Source organism: Cololabis saira, chromosome 17 (genome assembly GCF_033807715.1).
Source record: "Cololabis saira isolate AMF1-May2022 chromosome 17, fColSai1.1, whole genome shotgun sequence".
Lineage (NCBI taxonomy): Eukaryota > Metazoa > Chordata > Actinopteri > Beloniformes > Belonidae > Cololabis > Cololabis saira.
Window position 1 is genome coordinate 23,986,656 of NC_084603.1, and position 20,586 is coordinate 24,007,241.

Here is a 20,586-nt window from a genome sequence, read left to right on the forward strand (position 1 = left end):
TGCAGACAATGCATTGGGCGTCTTCCCATATGCTCCTTTATGGTGTCTTGGCTTCACAAAGTAGGCCTACGTTGTAATGTCAAGTTTGATCAGATAGCAGAGTTGTTGTTTTTTTTTAATACACGTACTGTCTCACTTAATTTGAATGCTCTTTCACCAAAAAACTAAACAAAACACAAATTATTTACTGATTTTGCGCTTGATGTTCTTCACCTCATTCTCATTTATGTATTATTTTATTTAACCCAAGTCAATCAAATCCGTTCGAGACTGAGGAGTTAAGCATGAATTATGGTTCTGCGTTAAATCGACGCAGAGCCTACGGCGTAGTCTATACCGTACGGTGCGTGTCGCCGCGTAACTTACGCCGTAGGCTCTGCGTTGGTGTAACGCGGAACCATAAATCAGCCTTAATGAGAGCGGAGCTGTCGCGGCTGCTCCACATGCGCGCCTCCTCCTCTCTCTCTTTTCCTCTGCGCGCTCCAGAGCTCCAGAGTCTGATGGAGACATTTCCACGACGAAAAGTAGTCTTCATTTGCCAACATGAGGACGGCTCACACTGAGGATACACTTGACTATTTCTCTTGAGACCTGTCAGATCGGGTTGACTCCTTCAGCCGGTAAGCGGGATATTTGCTGGTGAGCAGCTGCAAAAGAGACATCTCGAATCAACCGACTCAACTCTAGCGTGAGTATTTCTTCATTTATTTCTGCCGAAATCACATAGGCGTCAAAAAGAAGATGACTTTTGTTGTTGTTGTTATTTCAACCAACCCGTCATTTCAATTTGAATTAATATTTGCGGACACACCCAATGTCCCAGCATGAGCCATTAGAAAAAAAAAATGCAATTTCATAATAAAAACACTCTCAGTACTATGCTGTCCAAAAATGTCTCTGGAGGGACTTAGTAATACGAAGTCAACTTCTGGCTGAATCATCTGCTGCACTAAACAGCTGCAGAATATCTCTGAGACATTTCTCTAGGGGGGTTGATACCAGAGGCTGATACACAAACAACTCTATTAGCTAAAGATAAGCTATAAAGATTTGTCTACATACCTCCTCCAAACTCTCTTGAATATCCTGTTATTGTTCTTCAGTTGATTGTAGACCTTAGTTAACAGCAGAGTTTCAGGAATTCTCTCAGCAAACTCCTGCCATGGGAAGTGAACGGGTTTTCTCATGCATCTCAGCAAATGAGCAAGCTTGTCAAATCTTTTTTTTTTTTCCACTTTCTTGCAAGAATTTCCAAGACCAAACTGTGAGATCTGTTGATGTATGAGATATCTGCGTGTATGTTATTTCTGCTTGACATTTAGGCCATCTTCCTCTCTTTTCCAGTCTGTTAAAGGGGATGTAGCTCTGCTCCAAATGAGAGTTAATGCCCAGGCAGGTATAGGCTGGTGACCTTTTGACAAACATGCCTCTGTGGACTTCCAGTGCAGCTTGTAAATCAATACTTTTCCTTTTTTTTCCCCATTTTAAAATTGTCAGTCAGTGGGGGAAAGAGTTGGAGCGTAATGTAAGGGAATGGGGAGATAGATGTGGCGTTGTAAGCTGCCTTATACCTCTCCACACTCCATAAGTCAGCACACACCCATGCCAAACGTCTCCACGGCTGCTGCTCCCAGCCCTGCAGCTTGTCTGGTCTGCTGGGCAGGGAGGTTTTAGGTTGCCCACCGAATTTGTGGAACAAATGTCCGGAGCCGCGAGATATAAAAGCTGTGCTTCTTTTGGCAGAGCCAAGTGTTTCCTAAACTTTAGGTAATGCGAGAAGTATGAGAGGGGAAAAGGGAGCGAGTTCTTCCATATCAGATTGTTTAGACTGGACTCCAGGGGGCCACAAATGGACTGATTTTGTAATGGAGCACTACTTGATGGAATGTGGGAGGATTGCATGATGCTGAAGTGTTTTGGAAACTTCTCACAGCTTCTATTTCAAAAGATGATACCCGAAGATGACAACAAGTTTCAAATTCAAATTCAAAGTCTTTATTTCGAACATGACAGTTAAGGTAAAATACATGCTTCAACATTTGAACAATGAATGCAAGAGAGACACTTTTTTTTGGTAGCAGCAACAGTCATGACATGTTCGAATAGGAGTAGTAAACAACTTATGAACTTCAGTGATTTAAGATTGACTCAGTGTTATTTCTGACATGAAAATGGTTTTGAACAAACTATGTATGTTTTTGAACTTTTTTTGTGTGTGTTTCTGTCACTTTTCTTATAGTTTAGCTCTTTCTTTTGAGTGATGAGTTAAACCATCATTTTTTTCCTCAGTTCAGTTTTTTTTTCCATCTGGTGAAGAGATACTTGAAAGTCCCTCTTAAAGATAAAGTATCTCTTAAAGATATCTTCTGTTGTTCGTTCATCAGTGGAGTTTTTGCGTGTCACATTTTGCACAGATCACATTATTACCCAGTTAAATTGATTAATCTTGACACAATTGATATGGTTATTCAAGTACCAATAAGCCATGACATTAAAACCACCTGCTTTTCTAGGCTAATCTTTTATGGCAAAAACAGCTTTGCTAATTCTTTTGGGGTGTCCTGTGGACTCTGGAACAGCGATATTGGCAGCTTATGTCCAGTTGGACATCCAGTACATCCTGCAGATGCTTGATCGGAACGAGATCCAGTGAGTTCAGCTGCAGGTCAAGAACTGCTATGCAGTTGCTCTGCAGCAATGCTTAGTTAACACGCACTTGTCAAACATATATTTTGATCCAGGGTTTGCCAGTAGGGCACTGCATTATAACCACACAATGTACATTATTTGTTTAACCTGGTTTTTTAATGTTATGTCTGTTCTGTGTGCATGAAGGGCATGCATACTCTGACCATTATTTTTCCTTTTTTTCCCCCTCTGACCATTATGGCTGAAGTTACTCTTAAAAACATAAATTATTCAGTGGGCTGTTTAAACACTTTCATCATCTTAAAACTTGTTCTTAGCCTGCTGTTTGCATACCAGTTAAGAAATTGGTTAAACGGAAAACGCTGCTCTGTGGCTTCTCATGTTGTTTTGCTTTAGAACCAGTATGAGTCGCCTGCCAAGACAAATATTGTCAGTTATGCCTGAAAGCAATAGGGTATTAGGAATTAATCAGAAGAAAGCATTATCTATTCTTAAGACATATGAGGTTCATGGTACATGATAATCACAGTGTAAATATAAATATTTAACATTTACATTTCATCACATCTTAAGTACGAGCAGATTCTTTAAATATTGAGTTCATTTAGACTGCTTTCTCCCTTTAGCTCACATAAGAAAATAACCAGCACAGGCATGTTGTTACAAGACTTGTCTGAACATTTTGAGGGTGCAGAAAGGATTTACAGTAGTACGTCTTCCCAGACAAAAGCAGTTGAAGTCACTTGAACAGCACTGACAAGCTCTTTCTTCAAATGCCTTTCATCAGCTTACTAAAGGTGGGGTCACAGCTCAAGAAGAGACATGTGCTGCATTCACAAAGACTCCAGAGCTGTACTCACCAAACAAAGCCCCGACAGAGCTTTTGCCTTTGTCTGATGGTTAATAAAGTTAATCAGTCATTTTGAATTAGCTGTCAGCCAATTATCTCTTACTACATCAAACAATTTTAACAGCTGTCATCTTAAGGCAGAATACAGGACTTTCTTTTTATGGACACATCGGTTTTAATGTCATTTGAAGGAATGTTTTGTTTGATTTATTTTAGGAAGTGTTGTTGTAGTTGTTGTGGTTTTCCATCCGTACTATTAGAAAAAATAATTAACTAAAAAACAACAACCAGTAACTTTGGACTCCCGTTCTGGTCGTCTCTTATCATTAGAGTTATTCCAGTTCCAACACCAGCATTGAAAATACTCACAGATTCTGCCACAATTAAGGGTAATGGTATCTTTAACTCAATTCACTTCAATTAAAACCAACCTTTTTTTTCTCTAAAGTATGCAAGTAAGACTGTTTACATCTATGCACCGACTGATACCCCATCATTTTTATAAACAAAATCCAAATTTGTAAAACAGGGTACCCAGGAGTACTGCAGTGTCCTGTTTTTAGTCGGCAGCTAGAGTCGTGAGCCAGCTTTAGAGCATTAGCGTTATGCCAACATGCAGCCTTTTTCCGTTTGAAAACCCCACCAGCGTAGCTGTGACATGCTCATTTTGCTTTTATTATGAGTCTATTAAGTTAAAAGGAAAGACAAATTGCATTAAATCCAAGAGTTTATTTTCAGAAACAGGAGATATTCTTGAAACAAAGCTAGAATGCAAAAGCAATAACAGACGATTGATAATTAGTCCATGTCATTGGTTGCAAAAGTCAGATCCTACCACCTAATTGAAGATTTGGAGCTGCCACTACTTAAAAAAAAAACGATTTTTAAAGATAACCCTGGTATTGTAATAAACACATATATGTTCACACATCAAGAATTATGAAAGTATCTCCCAGAGATACAGTGTACATCATGGCAGAGGAGACCAAGACTCAAGTAAGCAACAACAGAATTACTGAGAGACTGAGCGTAAGAGACAAAACAAAAGAGTGAATCTTAGTGTTGTAAAGTGACTTAACTTCCATAACTATAGAAGACCAACTGAGCTTTGGTGCCACCTTTACAGTCTAGAGTAAAAATGTAGAGCAGTCTGACGATAAGGTTGCATCTTTTTATGTATTTGTTTTATAGCACATAATAAATTGCTTTGATATTAGCCATGGTGACCGAGGATCATTACTAAAAATTAAAATGATATTGTCTAAGTCAGTGATGGTTCTGATTAATTGCAATTTATCTACAGTACATGGGTGAATAATTGATTATCTGGAGAAACATAGGCTGAAACATGAAGCTAATAAGAGAAAAGCAACAAGGCAGGGATAGGTGAAAGTGAAACTAAAACTATAACAGAACTTGTTGAAACAGATTTATTGAAGCATGGGATTCAGACAAGAAAACAAGTTTTTCCAAAACTCTAACTTGATACATCTCATAGGAGTGATCGTGATGTTTGTGTATGTCATGGGAAGAAATGGGTGCAGCAGTGTTTGTCCGCAGGAGTAATTGGTTGCTTAAGAGTAATCAATAGCAGGAGGGGCTGTGCTTGAAGAGACTGTTACACACTCATGGTCCAACTGCAAAAAGATAATTGTCAACCAAGTTAAATTAATTGTTTCAGTTGGTAACACGCAAATGAGTGAAACCCATCCAATTCATCCAACCCTAGCTACTGTACCACGTTTAACTTGCTTCCTCCTTTTGGATGAATTTTATTCATTTTTTGTTCTCAACTGATTTAACTCTTTTATTTCCCAGTTTATTATGACACCACTTTAACTCTTAATTGTTATTGATATTGATTTAAAGCTATCTGACTCAGTTTTGAAAGTTACTTTGGCAGAGCTTGGGAACCAAAAGAAAAGATTCTATTTCAGCTTATTTACAGTTACAGCCCTGCACGATGGGTTCCCAGATGATCATGTAATCCAAAAGCTGTTACTTAGGTCCCTCTGCATTTCAATCTACAGTTTTTCCAATGAGACACTCCAGATAGGTTGACTGAAAAAAAGACCCCTCCTGCGGCCCCACCCCTTCATGCTGACCACAGATTCTCTTTATTTCGTTGAACTTTCCACTACCACTTTTCCACCCTTGCATTCATTAAATATCAGTTAACATTTCTGATATTCTTTAAGTACCGGTAATGTAAAACTTAAGGTTCTGTTGAAACAAATGACTTGTTCAAAGAGAAAAAAGACATTAGCATGTAGATTCACAGTTTACACTGACATGCAACCCCAAATATAACATGTTAGTGAAGACTATATCTGTACTCCAGATGTTAATGTGGACTGTGGGGAAACAAGTGGTTTAAACTAGTACTTTTTTTTTTTAAGCATGTGTGTCTTTTGTTTAGACTGTACTTTTACTTCAATAGCTTGCCTGTTCCATAGTCACTCTTCCCTGACAGGCAATCCTGTCATCTTTTATCCAAGAGAGAATTGTAAAGAAAACAGAGGGATAAGTTTAGCCTGATTGGATGTATTAAGCCAGTTTCCGGGCCTGTTTGTGCTGTCAGAACACATATTTCCTGTGAAGATTTCATCCACGATCTGTCTGTTAAAGGACTTGAAAAGAAAGGAAGAAGGAGAGCAAGAGAGAAAGAGGAAGTCTGAGCATTTCCCAGCAGGACGCATCCAGATTTTCTTTCTTTCTTCAGTGTTATTTTGACGTACAATTTCCTTTTCATCGACATATAGAGAGCTTTTTTATTACCTCAGTTTGGTGTCCAAATCTTTGTCTGTGTTCTCCATCAGTGAGGAGGCAGCTCTATTTACTTTTGTGGCATCAGAATTTTCTTACATCTCCCATTTCTCAAGGCTGGGATTCAGCCAAGTCTCTGTCACATAGTGCACTGCTGAGGATCAGGATGTACTAAAGCATAAACATGAAGACATGATTAAAACGTGCTTTATAAAAGGGGAGGCTATGTTTGAGTTGTGCATGCTGGCTCTTGGAACTGAGTCGTCTGTTCTTTTTAACTAATGTGGATCCATTCTAGACATTCCTTGTATTTATATAAGTTTTATTTCATAGAGTCACAACTCTGAAGTTGAACAAAGCTGCACAGTGTGCGCAATATTTTTTTCTGCGGTGCAGCTCAGTGGGGATGCTAATTATCGTTTGCTTTACAGCTGGTGTCTTTGCTGCACAGGATGAGATGTGTCTGATTGGCATCGTGTCATCACTGGTGCAATACTGCGTCGGTGCGTCAGGGCTTGATGTGTTTGCCTTTGTGCTTTCACAGTCAGAATATATGATATTGGAAAGTTGAAAGTGAATTCCATCAGGCTATATTCATTATATTAATGAAGCACCGAAGAGAAATATAGCATTCACTTGTATCTTTACTATAGTAATTATTGAAAAGTAAAGTAACAGCTTTGAAGTTTGTCCATTTTACAGCCATAAGCTTCTGATATGATAATTCATGTGCTGGCATTACTTATTGGTAAAAAAAAAAAAAAAAAAAGACACACCAGTTTGCAGCCTTTCTGAGGTCGGTGGACTCAAAATATTCACCAAATATGGTAATATTTGGTGAAATATCACAGTATTGGCTGCTGTACAAACACTTGTCCAAATATCGGTGGTTTCCAGATGATGCTTTCGTGAGATGCTTGACTAATTAAAGAGGTTAAAGCTGATTTTTAATAACGGGCAATACTTCATCATCAGTTTTGTTTACATTATGATACACAGCACCCACAGTGTTTACGTTCTTGTGCAGGGAACAGTGAGCGAGCTGATGCTGTGTCTTGTTTAACTTATCTCTGGAGTAAACATTTCCGTGTCTAATGAGGCAGAAAAATGCAGAGCAGAAGCTGATGCAGTTTTCGGAGATGTTCCAGTGATAGAGGTTAAAGTCATATGCAACAATCTGCTTTTTTAAATCTTTTTTTTATCTGTTTTCTGATAGATCATTTCAGCGGAACCCTAGATAAAGCACACATACTTGGCTGCACCCATATTTGTTTGCCTTTGATAGTAACAAAAAGACACAAATCTGCCTGAAACAGCAGAATGTATTTGGGTCAAAGAGTTTTAGAGTTTAAAATGAATCCTCTTTTCTTAAGACGTGAGCCTTGTCTGATCAAATATTGATTTATTTGAAAGTCTCATATCATGTGATTTTGGTGCCAATTTGTTTTTCATTTATCAAACACCCCAATATAATTCTTTTTACTTTGAATCTGACTCTACAACTGTGTGGGCCTGGTAGTTTGTGCAGCCTGAAGCTTCTATTGTTTGTGTGCTCTGGTGAGCAGCCTGCTTGGCTTTCACCTCCCTTTACTCCCCTCTGTAACTGCTGTTATTAGTCGCCTTCCTCAGCCAACCAAACATGTTACTCCCAGTCACATTCTACAGTGACAGAGAAAGTTGAAGGATTTTTATTTTTTTAAGTAAATGTAGCCTCTGGGGAGTAGCGCTGACCCACCACATTAGGAGCGATGCATGCGCTGGCTTGATCTGCGCTTGGAGATTAGAGGACTAATCTGCAGATGCAATCAATACTCAACAGAAAGTCATTTTGAGGAAACAAAATCTGCATCTCTTGATATCCTGATGTGACTGCTCTTTCAAAGCTTTATACATTGCTCAATCAATTGCACACCCCAGAAAATGATAGCTACAGCCTAAAAAGTGGGTATATGACAATTTGAGATAAATTTGATGAAAAAAAGCATATAAGACCTCTTTTCAAAAACATTGGTTTCTCTAATGTTTTAATGTGGTATAGTTATTTTACACAAAACTAACTTATGGATGATTTACTCTGAAATAAGGTTTGGCGTAAGGTGTCTTAAAATAGATTTGACCTATTTTAAATTTAGTATCTTCACTAAAGAAGGAGCAGTAAGACATAGACAATGCATTTAAAATGTTTTGTGCATTCAGATATGTACTAAATGATTTTTTCACAAACTAAATATATGACCCAAACTTGACACAAATTGAGTGTGAATAGCAAAGATCAATATCAAAGAATGGATGTATCGTTGTGCTTAATGATTGGATATACTACGATTTCAAACTGTGAAATAGTGTCAAAATTGAAAAAAACAAACAACAAAAAAACACTTTGTATTGGCTTGTTAGTTTTAATTCTACAAATATCCATGGCAAACTTTATTTTTTCTTCAATAAAAACTGGGAAATCTTAAGAGATTAAAAAAATTATAATATCACTAATTTCCTACCTAGGGTATTTAAATGTCCTGCCAATCTACCCATCAGGAACAATAATACTGTATATTTATATGGTTCTGAGATATGTTCTGAGATATGTCACTAGTGCTGAAATGGAAACTTCCCATTTCTTGACAGAAACTACTGCTTCTTTGAGATGCTTCAGTACCTTTGCAGTGCTACTTGACTTTGTGGACATCTCTGCTTGCAAATGGGTTTATTGAAATCCTTTGTCTCTCCTTGTTTAAGCTATTTTCACACAGGACTTTGACTTGTAACACTTTCTATAAAAAGCGGTGATGAAAGCCCTTCAGAAGCACATCTCACCATTTTCTATTCAAACTTCTAACAGGTACCGCTGATTACTGTGTGCGTGTTTAGTTGATGTGCCTGCCTGTCTGCTGTGGTGCTAACTGGGAAGAGTTTTCAAGTACCACCAGTCTTGGTTCGGTAGTGTAGGTGATATAATGTTGAAACGTCCTTCTCCTTCATATAAATCATCTCTGGAAACGTAATATTTTAGTTACCTCGTCAATTGGATCAGGACATCATGTTACCTTAGTAATTTAGAAACCAGATTTACTTCCAACCAGATTTCAAAATCTCTTTTTTTTTCTCTCTTTTACTATGAAATGTACTTCCAACCAGATATGATTCTATATTGGGAATTTTGATAGGTATAGAGAACAGAGATGATAACAAGTACCAGAGTCTGTTGGAATATTAGAGCAGCGAAGAAAATTAAACTATGGGACAAAAGACTTTTTAAGGATAAATTTGCTTCTATGTTTTAGAAAATATCTGTGTCCACATTAGACCCCCATATATAAATATTACGCCATTTATGCTCTCTGTATATATACATATGAATAAAAACAACCAGAAATCACTGCAGGAAAGAACCTTTGTTGAACAGGGTTTAATTTGAAAAGCATAACGATTTTTTTCTTTATTTCCCTAACTGTAAAAATTCATGTTATCACAGTCAAAATTAAGATTAGCATCTGAGACAGCACTGCCAACTAAAACCCAAACCTAGTGACTTGAGCTTCTTTCACTGACATTTTAAACAGCCCACCCCTGCCTCTGTCTGACTGATATTTAATTAAATGAGCCCCTTAATAACTTCAGAGGGATCAGAAACAAGTTCTTCTCCCACCCCAAGTGGCTGCCCACGCAGGCTTGCACATATCAGCATGCATTCCTGATAAATCTGCAAGGCCTTAAAGCTGTCCAGGAAGTGTGCGAGAGGTTTCTATTTGACTTCTGAGTTCTTTTGCTGACCTTTTCATCTAATTTGTCCAGATACAGACTGTGCTTGAGTCACCCACAGTTTATGGCATTGTTCCACATGGACATGGATCATTGGAAGGCTGTAAGCATTAAAGAATGTACATTTGCATGTGTAAAGGTTACACTGGAAGTTTTTAAATTTAAATAAATAAAACTTAAAAACAAAATGTCTTTAAGTTCATCAACAGAGAAGTATCTTTTTCTAACTTTTTTTTTTTAAATTTGGAGTCCTATAGAGATTTAAAAAAAAAAAATCAAAATATCAAAATATGCAGATAAAGAATTGTGATATTACTTGGAATCTTTCTAACTCCAGCTTCTTTCAAGTTCTGTTCCAGAGTTTACATTCCTGCACTTTTATTGAATTTTCCATTAAATAAAGTTCAATATTTATGCAGAGGTCAGGGTAGTGTGAAGCCTGTGTTTCCATCTGTATCTTTCACCGCACACGGCCTACAGCTGGAGCTGATGCAGACAGGTGCTTGGACCTGTCATTATATCCAGGCTGTATCCTCATTATTAAAAAAAAGAACCAAGGCTGAAAGAGAGATTTGAAATTAAAAGATGATTTGGCAAAGAGATTGAAGCATTAACTGCAATAAACAATAAAACATGAATGACAATAGCTTTACCTGATTATACTCAACATTTTGAATCCTTAGTTTCACTCACAGCGTGAATCACCTGAAATGGTTCTGTATTTTTTGGAGGTTTCCTTTGAGGAAATACTGTAGCACTTCTGAGCAGTTGAACTATCAAAGGAATTTCATTAGGGTTTTCCACTGCAGGCAGTCATTTCAATACTTTTTAGTTAAATGGCATATATTGCAAATTAATAACTTTTTTTTAAATGTCTAAACTAAATTATTTCTCAGATTAAAGATTTTTAAAATTAAAAATTCAATATACAAATATCATGACAGACCAACCCCGACCCTTCAAGAAGGTTCCATTTGTTGATATAAAGTTGTTATAAAACATTGGTCCTGTAATTTAATAAATAGCCATGCCAGCAGAGGGGATTAAGTCACCATGACGTAACTATATTGATCCATGTTTTAGAATAACTGATTAATCCACAAGAACTCAAAATGTCTAATGTCAATCTAATCAGGACAAACTGGTGGCTGTTTGGCCTTACTTTGTAATAATAAGACCTGGGCTACTTTCTGTTACTGAATTAACCAATTCCTCTGTATACCAAAGGTTTTCAAAGTGTTGTGTAGTCATCTGCAACATTTAAAGCTTTGTGTAAACGGTATTTTTCAAAAAGGCAACAATCCCAGGCATAAAAGTAAATGTACAACAGAATAGCTGAAAAATAAATTAGTCACGATGCTGCAATGGTCTAGCAATGCTGTATCAGGAACCCAAGAGAGCGTTGCATGAATCACTGCCAAAACTTCTCAAGAAAGTTAAGCAACTTCGAAATACATGTGTCCTACTTTTTTCCACAATGAGGTGAGATACTGGTAGCATAAGTAACCAATCCTTTAAAAAGAGAAAAAGAAAAGACAATTAACTTTTTTTTTAGTACTTTCTTTTTCACAGGACTGCAGAAGCACTGTACCCATGAAATGATCATTCCTACTATATTATCATTCATGTTGTGAAAGATGAATAGAAATGTGAGGATTTGCCATATGGGTGCCCACCTGTATCAATATCCAACTTAGCTGTCAAAAATAAAGTTTCCATGTTAACAAAATAAAGCTCTTGGTGGGCTTTTACCTTGCAGAAAGTAATGGTGTGTTTTTAGTTTTAGATTACAGAGGAGCTATTATTCTGACCCTGGAAATGTCTTAGTAAAGCCAGTCTTTGCATATAGCCCTCACCTTAGAGTGGCAAATGATCATACAGCAGACCACACACACACACACACACACACACACACACACACACACACACACACACACACACACACACACACACACACACACACACACACACACACACACACACACACACACACACACACACACACACACACACACACACACACACACACTTCAGCTAACCTCAAACACAAGATGGGACTCCTCTTATAGAAAACTATGGTTTAAAATTCCCAAACTGACACATTAGAGACTAAATATAGCTAGTTCAAGTACCCCAATATTAAAAATGTTCAAACTAATTTTTCTTGGCCCTGTGGGGAAAGACTAAAATGCTTCAAAGGAAACCTCACTGCTGCCTGTTGGGTTAAAACCACATGTGTTGTGATTTAACACCTGTTACTGTTTTGCAGGAGACCCTGTTGAAGAGTTGGGAAACCTGTGTGAAATGAAGACGAATAACCACCTGGAGATTAACAGAACCTCTGCTGCAGAAACCTACATTTTTTTTCAGGGAACAATATCCTGATTTTTCTCTCCACATGCCTTGCTCTGGGTCTGTGTCGCAATGCCGTTATCAGACTGCAAGTGTACGAGCAACACGCCAGGTGACTACATTCACAGCCTGCACAGTTGGCCTCTGGCTGAAGACTACGGAAAGAGCTCCGTCAGGACGTTCTTTCATTTCAGGCACATGAATGTTCATGAAAATCTCAGGATCAAGCAAGCTCCCTTGTTGTTTTTAACCAGCCTCAGGCACATCTCAAAGGTCAAAGTAGTTAGCTTCCTCCTGGGCCTGACGTTCATGTTCCTCATCATGGCTTCATACATCCTGACGTGGGACAAGAAAAGACTGTTGCTCACTGCCTTACCCTATCAGCTCAGACCTGTGGCCATCCCGACCATCATGGCCACAGCAGACGTTTCTACCGAGGAGAGTCTAATGGACGCAAAAGTCATCTCCATTAAGGAGTACACATCCAGGACGGTGCCTAATCAAAGGGACATCATTGACACAGATTTGCATGTAAGATGTGGAATTAAGATCTAACTTGTTTGTACTTTAGCCAGTAAAAAAGCATTATTGTTATACATACAAATTTCAGTCTGAATTTGAAAATATACACTTTGACTACTTAATTTTCTTGCTGACAAACGTGACTTGCAGAAGTCTGGTAGATAACAAACACATTCCAGCCAACGCTGGGATAAATGGCTGTTTGACAGAGCTCAAAATGACCATGACCAGTGACATTTTCCCGAAGTGCAAAACCGCTGTTATGTTGTGGTAATGCAGATCTACTATATTTGATGTTTTCATCATAGTTGTTCACACATCTCCACAATTTTCCAGTGTGTAAATGTGCTTAAAATTACAATGACATGTTGCAGCACAACTGAGTCAGTAAGCTTAATACCAGTTTGTGGTATTTTGGTTGTCAGGAATGTTTTCAACTGAATAACAACCATAGAAGAGGACTAGGTGATGCTATGTTATTTGCAAAGCTGGAAAATCCTATAATGTAGACATCAGTTATAAATGTTTTTATGCTTTTTATGTCATGACTACATGTAAAGTTTGACGTCAGTTAACATGGCATGAACAAAAGCCATGTGGAAAGACATCAGTTGGAAAAGAAACACAGGATTGTAGCTTTAAAAAAAAAAGGCAAATACTTCTCCTGGCAATTATCATTATTTCACACAATAGACATTTGTCTGCAACTCTGCATTAATTCATGCCTTTTTGTTCCTCTCGCCAGTTGTTTTCAGTAATCCCTCGCCGTTTCTTACCTGGCATTAAAAGCCCATGCTGGTATGAGGAGTTCTCCAGCGAACTGAACATGGACCCATACGGGAAGAACCACTTCAGTCTGCGATCAAAGAGCTTCAAAAGCGCGTGTGACCACCTGAGAGCCAACTTCCACCAGCATGTATGCCACAGAGACGGAAAACACTTCCGCCTGCGCTGCCTGCCATACTTTTACATTATTGGTCAACCAAAATGTGGCACAACAGACTTGTTTCACAGACTGCTGATGCACCCGGAGGTAAAGTTCAACATCATAAAGGAGCCGCACTGGTGGACTAGGAAACGCTTTGGTAAGGAAGAAAGATATGGGCAAGTTTTATGTAAACAATAGCAATTTTATCTGATTGGGACTCTTTCAGGAGTAAATAGTATATAATACTTAAAGACTTGTGTCTAATTTGAGTTGCTGTGGAGAGCTGTGTGAGGTAGCTAGGCAACTAACAGAGACACCAGGAAGTCACTGATGACCGCTTTCAAATTAAATTAATATAAACCCCTATTACTTTCAGAAACCTCTGTACAGTTAGGTCTTTCCAGTTGGCCATAGTCTTGTAAAACTCTAACATGTTCCTCATGTGAATCCACTATTACTCAACCGTAAACCTTTTGAGCTTTATAACGTTTCCCCTTTGGATACTTTTTTTGGCTAAGTTTTTTCTTTTTTGGCAGTATCCTTTTGCATAGTACCAAACTGAACTAAAAAACTGAACAGAAAAAATAAATTTGTGCTCCAGAGTTGAGGATCAAATGATAAATAAAAATTTCTAGCAGCAGTGAAATGTGGAAATAAACTTGCAGAAAAGCACTTAAGAGAGTGAAATAAAATGTTATGCAGCTACTTTACAATCAAAATCATTATTAATTCTCTTCTCTGGGGAGCTTTTATAGTGAACCTCCAGCAAGAAGTGCTGGAGTGTGTACTGTATGTGTGTGTGCGTGCATGTGTGTGTGTGTGTGTGTGTGTGTGTGTGTGTAGCTTCTGTTATTTAAGCATCTCATTGCAAATGCATTGACGCATTTTAACATTTTTAAGTGATTATATATACTGTGCTGGGTTGTCTGGAGGTAAATAGGTGTATATTTTCTTGTATGAGTGTATTATGTGCTTGCAAAATTGGGTTTGGTTATTTCTATGTGCATGCAGATTACCAAAACCACGGCTAGTTACTCTCCAGTGGAGTATTAAAGAATCTTTGATTTGTTCATTAGACAGATCTGTGCAAAGGGCACTATAAATTACCTCATAACGACTGTTATTTCTGGTTACCTCAGGTTATATCCGTTTCAAAGAAGGTTTCCAGGAACGTTTTCCAGTGGAAGATTACCTGGATCTGTTTGACTTGGCAGCCCACAACATCCATGAAGGAATCAGTGGAAATTCTTCTGGAGACCACCCTGCACTTCAGATTATCACAGGTGAACACACGTGAAAATGTATGGGTGGGTAGGAATGAATTGTCATTTTTAGCACCCATTGTGTATCAGAACAGTTAAGTTAAAGTTATTTTCATTCCCATTTTTAATTTTATTTTACTTTTGCATCTCGGAGGGGCAAAACAACTTATTTCTCACCATTCTCACTGGTCTCCTCCTTCCTTTTTACTCATGAGGAATGGTTAGGAAAGTTCAGTTCAAAGTGCTTTCCATCAAGGCAGATAAATACCACAAAAACCTGAATGATAAAAATTTAAACAGGGCATAATATATCAGAATGAGTTTTATAGGACAAGTGCACTAGACAGACAATTTGCACAGGAAAGCATATCTTTGCAGACATATTCAATAAAAGCAGAAGCAAGTCTAACTCTGAATTTATAGAAAAAGAGAGGGTGAAATATAAATTAAATGTTACAAACTATTTAAAATGGTTACAAGTGCCATAAACCTGCATTCCACTTGCTTCTAGCAGAGGGCAGCATAGTAACCCAAAACCATTTCACCTTGTTTGGTTTGAGCTGTGACGGACCGGCGACCTGTCCCAAGTTAACCCCTTCCTTTTGCCCGCAATGAGCTGGAAAAGTCCCCAGCAGACCCCTGTGACCCTGCAGGATTACGCAGATGGAGACAACGGATGACTGAAATGTTCAAACTGTTTGCAATATTACAACGCAAACAGAGAAACTTCTGCACATTTAGTTCCTTTTTAGCTTGCATTCATCTAATGTACGTCTGTAACATGTGGACAAGAAGAAAGCAGGTTTTTACTGGTCTCACTGGGAAGGCGCAGAAGTAGTGTAGAACACCCTAAAAGAAATGAAAGCATGGATGCATATTTTTAAATCTTTCTTGTATTTCACATTTCAGTTTTTAGGACACCAGTTGGATGATTTTGTGACGGAAAGATCCAGTATATTGTTGTGTCCAAATCCCTGATGGAAACCTTTCATTTTCACATGATTCGTCCTATACATTTTCTATAACTTGAACAGTTGCTTACGTTAAGTTAATAAGTAGTTGTTGTGCCTCTACATACAGAGTGGTTCTCCACCAATCAGAAAGTTGCAGGAATGATCATCGGCTCCTTCAGTCTTCATATTGTGGCGCCCTGAGGCAAGACATTGGACACCGCAGTCCTCACTTGTGATTTGCTTTGAACTTGTGGTGAATGTATTAAACCACTTGTATTTGATGCCGCATTTCTCTCTCTCTCTTTTGAGCTATGTCATCATTTCAATCAGTTGCTCAGCCTCTGAACTCTGACAAAAACACACATTTTTGTCAAACTTGACTTTGAAATTGTCCCCAGCCGGTCAGGTTGATGAAACTCCTCCATGTTCCAGAAGTGAAGGTGCTTCTCTCGAGATTTTACTGCACATGTGATTCTTATGAACAAAGTCCACTCGTATAATCTGTGGGCAAATGTTTAGGAAATGAAAAGGAAAAAAATGTACATAAAAAGTGGAACTTAGAACAGGTGGAGTTCATGGAGAAGCTTGTTGCTTTCGGTGGGTGCCACATGTGCGTGCCACATGTTCCTGAAATCAGAGACATGACAGATTGAGTACTGAAGAGCTGGAGGGGAAAACCACACACCTTATGCCAGATCGTTTGTAGTGCAAGACATGTAGTCCATGGTCTTTAGAAGTATTCATAGAAACACATCTGGTTGCTTTCATTTTTAGTTGAGAAGACATTGCTCTATTGTCTAAATGTAGCTATATGGATTGTGAATCTTCTTTGAAATGTTGAATGAAGGCTTCTTTGCAAAATTAGGCATGTTTTGTTATGTAAAAGAAAAGAAAAGGATGACTTATACAAAGCACATTCAAAATCCTAACTACTGCATAGCTACAAACCTACAATCCCAACTCCAGATGAGTGGGGATGCTGTATAAAATGAAAATAAAAATTGAATAAATTGATTTTCATGTCCCATAAACACATATTTCATTTATAATATTATCCTTTTTCCTGAGCCCATGCAGTAATTTCCATTACAGAATCATGTTTATAGTACAGAGCAGCTGAAATTCATGGACATCCATTACCAGAAATTGATGCCCTCCATTTTTTACTTCCATTTGACATACCCTCCTAACTAATGTGTTATCGGGATTGTAGATTCATCTGGCATAATGCTACACATCTCTTCTATAACTTCCCCCAAGGCCATCTTGATTATGTCACACTGGGCATGAGCATTTTCAGATGACTGCAAGGCAAGTGTGATGCTAGAGGTTCTGCCTTCACAGGTGAAGCCAGTGCATCCACCATGTGGGACAACCAAGCTTGGAGCTATCTCCATGGAGACAGAGAAGAGTCAGCGCCTCCCTTCCTCGTCCAGGACTTCATCCATGCGGTCCAACCTGGTGCTAAAATCATCATCATGCTCAGAGATCCAGTAGAGAGGTAGACAGGTCTTCGTCTCTACAGTACCTCTGTATACTTTTGCATTTATTTGATTTTCGAAGGTTTATATGAATTATTTAGGGCTTCCCAGTCATGTTGCAGATCAGACAGTATTTGTGTTGAATAAGAATCCCTTCTGTTCACCAGGCAATATGTAACTTAAAACTCTGCTTTACCTCAGGCTCTACTCCGACTACTTGTACTTCACCACGGCAAACAAGTCAGCAGAGGACTTCCATCAGAAGGTCGTGGACTCTGTGCGATTGTTTCAGTCTTGTCTCTCTGAGAGGTCACTTCGTTCCTGTGTCTACAACACCAGCCTCTTCAACGTCATGCCGGTTAGCTGGAAATATCATCTCACTTTTGACACTGCCCAAGCTGCACGAGTTGATTTATATATATATATATATATATATATATATATATATATATATATATATATATATATATATATATATATATATATATATATATATATATATATATATATACACATCGCTGTTTTAGGACACCAATGGTAAAATCATCTATCACCTGAGAAAGAACCCATTAGAGAAGACTTTAAATCAAGTCAAATAAATAATGTTCAGTCAAACAAACATAGACCCTTTATTTAATCAGATTTTGTTCTGGAGGAGATAGAGAAGAGGGTCTATTCAAATTTGATACTCTTGGCTTGTTGTTGCAACATGGTGCCCTCTAGAGGATTTAAAGTGTCACTGCATCTGCATTGACTTGTAGCCAGTGACTTCATTTGGGGTCCAGTAAAATGAATTAAAGAATGAAGATATTCATACATAGAGGTCACTCCGGGCTGTACCCATTTTAAGCGTTTGCTCTATTTTTTTATAGTGATTTTATATTTCATGTTTCTTAATATTGTCAAAGGTGTTTACTGCAACGTTTGAACGTTTTGAGAGTTTTGTTCAAAGTCCTGGCAACAGTCACACCAACAAAGCCTTAAAAAATGCATTTGTTAAGGTGATTAAGTTTATTTACAGTAGAACATTGAAAAGCATTGTTGAAAAATATGTGTCAGTCTATCAGCTTTTACTTATCATTAAATTCAATGACAAAGGACAAAATCAACGAATCAACATTTAATGACATCAACATCAGTGATGATTTAAAAACGAAATTTAATCAAGGCAAAGTTATTTCTAAAAAAATGTTTGTGGTTGTCTACAGAAGTGGGGTTCTGATGAAGACCTGACTGAAAATAAATTAGAAGATGTTCATTGTCATGAGGAAAGACAACATCAAAAATAGACAAAAATATGTGATCTGCCAGGCGAGTTCTGAGCAATGAGGCTGCATGCATCATTTTTTCTGTTATGCCATTTTGTAGATATCTCAGAATCTATTTTAGTATTTTTAAACTGGGGAATGCAAGATATTTTATACAAACTACTATGACTTTTTTTTAACATTTAAATGCAAATACAAATTTAAAAATACATTCTGTATTCGGAATATGTATTTTAAATATGTATATCAAAAATACGGCCCATCTTTAGCAGAAGTCACACGGTGACAGTGTGATTTATTGAAATGTTACAGATATTGGGCATTTTACCGGTGCAGGATTTTAGAGGTCACATACAGTATGCTATATGTCAAGGTTTTGATCCATATGCCTCTACCTTTTTAATGTTTGTGATGAGTAAACAAAGAACAGCAGTGACTCTGTAAAGTCCATTTCCAGAGTAGTTTTCTAAGTTTAAATTATTACATGTTTGTCTACTGTTGTCTGTAGTAAAACAAGTTCTCTGCATAAGATTTTTTGTGCTGATTTATGTCTTTATATCTCACAGGTTCGACTAACTCTGGGAATATACTTCATATTTATACTGGACTGGATGACGACATTTCAAAGAGAACAGATTTTAGTTCTTCGACTGGAGGACTATGCAGCCAACCTTAAAGAGACAATCAAGAAAGTTTTTGATTTTCTGAGTTTAGGTGTGTATCCAAAAAGCTACAAAAACATTTGTCATTGTGACAATTTTACTTTTTATCTGTTTTTTTGGGGGGAGACTACATCTCTCTGGCTTTAAATTGGTCTCATTAACTCTTCCTTGACCTACATTTTTTCCAGGACCTTTGTCAGACCAGGTGGAGACAGCACTGACCAAAAAGCCCATGTCTAACACCCGGCGGGCGCAGGACAGGAGCCTCGGCCCCATGCTGCCAGCCACTAGAGACATCCTCAATACATTTCACCAGCCCTTCAACCATGAACTGGCCAGCTTGTTGGAAGACAAGGCCTTTCGCTGGAGCAAAATCTGAGGGAGAATGAGCACAGGAGAGACGTCGGAAGTGACTGGTCACAGCAAGATACTCAATAAATAATCCCACAGGAGAAAAACTGTGATATTTATTTGCTTTTGACAGAATGAAAGTGAATTATCAAGTGTGTAATTAAATAAATAAATAAATATATATATATATATATATATATATTGAAAGGTTTTCTACTGAAATAACATACATTCTTAAAGTGAATACAAATTAATTAATTAACACCGCTTAATAATTTTCAATTTGAGTGGAAATCCAAGTGATTACGATCTCGTAAATTTGAACTTGACTTTTACATATTACATATATAATATACAATATGTAAATATGAAATGAAATATGAAAACGGAAGCTTATGTTTATATTATAAACATAAGATTCCGTTTTCATGGTTCATTTCATCTAAATGATAACACACATACTAAGTATTTAAAGAAACTGAAAATTTCACTGTTATATCAATTACACTTACAGATTTCAGAAAACTTGGAAATGTATCAGTCCTTAAATAAAAAGGATATGTATTAAAGTGATTGATGTAGAGGAGCAATAATTGCCCCTCTACATCAATCAATTGTAAATTTTTTATCTAGCTGTTAATAATTATTCTGAACATATAAATAACTAACAGGGGGTCTCCCAGAATTGTTTATATAGATTTATTTCTATAATAATAAACTATTTGTACTAATGGAGTCCAATTGTGGAAATTATGAAAATCCTGTGATGAGAAAACAACAGAA

At 37.5% G+C, this 20,586-nt stretch overlaps 1 protein-coding gene across 3 annotated transcripts; it reads left to right on the forward strand.

Moving 5' to 3' along the window:
* The first annotated feature begins 486 nt into the window (after nt 1–486).
* On the forward strand, nt 487–19,968 carry LOC133463347 (carbohydrate sulfotransferase 15-like). 3 transcript variants are annotated; one of them, XM_061744839.1, is made up of 9 exons: nt 487–688; nt 10,058–10,127; nt 12,294–12,907; nt 13,644–13,983; nt 14,966–15,109; nt 17,386–17,542; nt 17,724–17,880; nt 19,357–19,504; nt 19,641–19,968. In XM_061744839.1, exons 3-9 carry the CDS (start codon nt 12,449–12,451, stop codon nt 19,829–19,831), a joined length of 1,596 nt encoding a protein of 531 aa, XP_061600823.1. In that variant the 5' UTR covers nt 487–688; nt 10,058–10,127; nt 12,294–12,448; the 3' UTR covers nt 19,832–19,968. The 3 variants fall into 3 exon arrangements, with proteins under 3 accessions (XP_061600823.1, XP_061600821.1, XP_061600824.1); XM_061744837.1 differs by lacking the exon at nt 10,058–10,127; XM_061744840.1 differs by lacking the exons at nt 487–688; nt 10,058–10,127 and adding an exon at nt 1,436–1,451.
* The last annotated feature ends 618 nt before the right edge of the window (nt 19,969–20,586 follow it).

What these genes read in the sequence shown, in the direction of transcription:
- LOC133463347 (XM_061744839.1), top strand. Translation starts at nt 12,449, where the DNA reads ATGCCGTTATCAGACTGCAAGTGTACGAGCAACACGCCAGGTGACTAC. An exon ending in CTCAGAGATCCAGTAGAGAG is followed by an intron (nt 17,543 to 17,723) that starts GTAGACAGGTCT and finishes GCTTTACCTCAG; the next exon opens with GCTCTACTCCGACTACTTGT. An exon ending in TTTTGATTTTCTGAGTTTAG is followed by an intron (nt 19,505 to 19,640) that starts GTGTGTATCCAA and finishes CATTTTTTCCAG; the next exon opens with GACCTTTGTCAGACCAGGTG.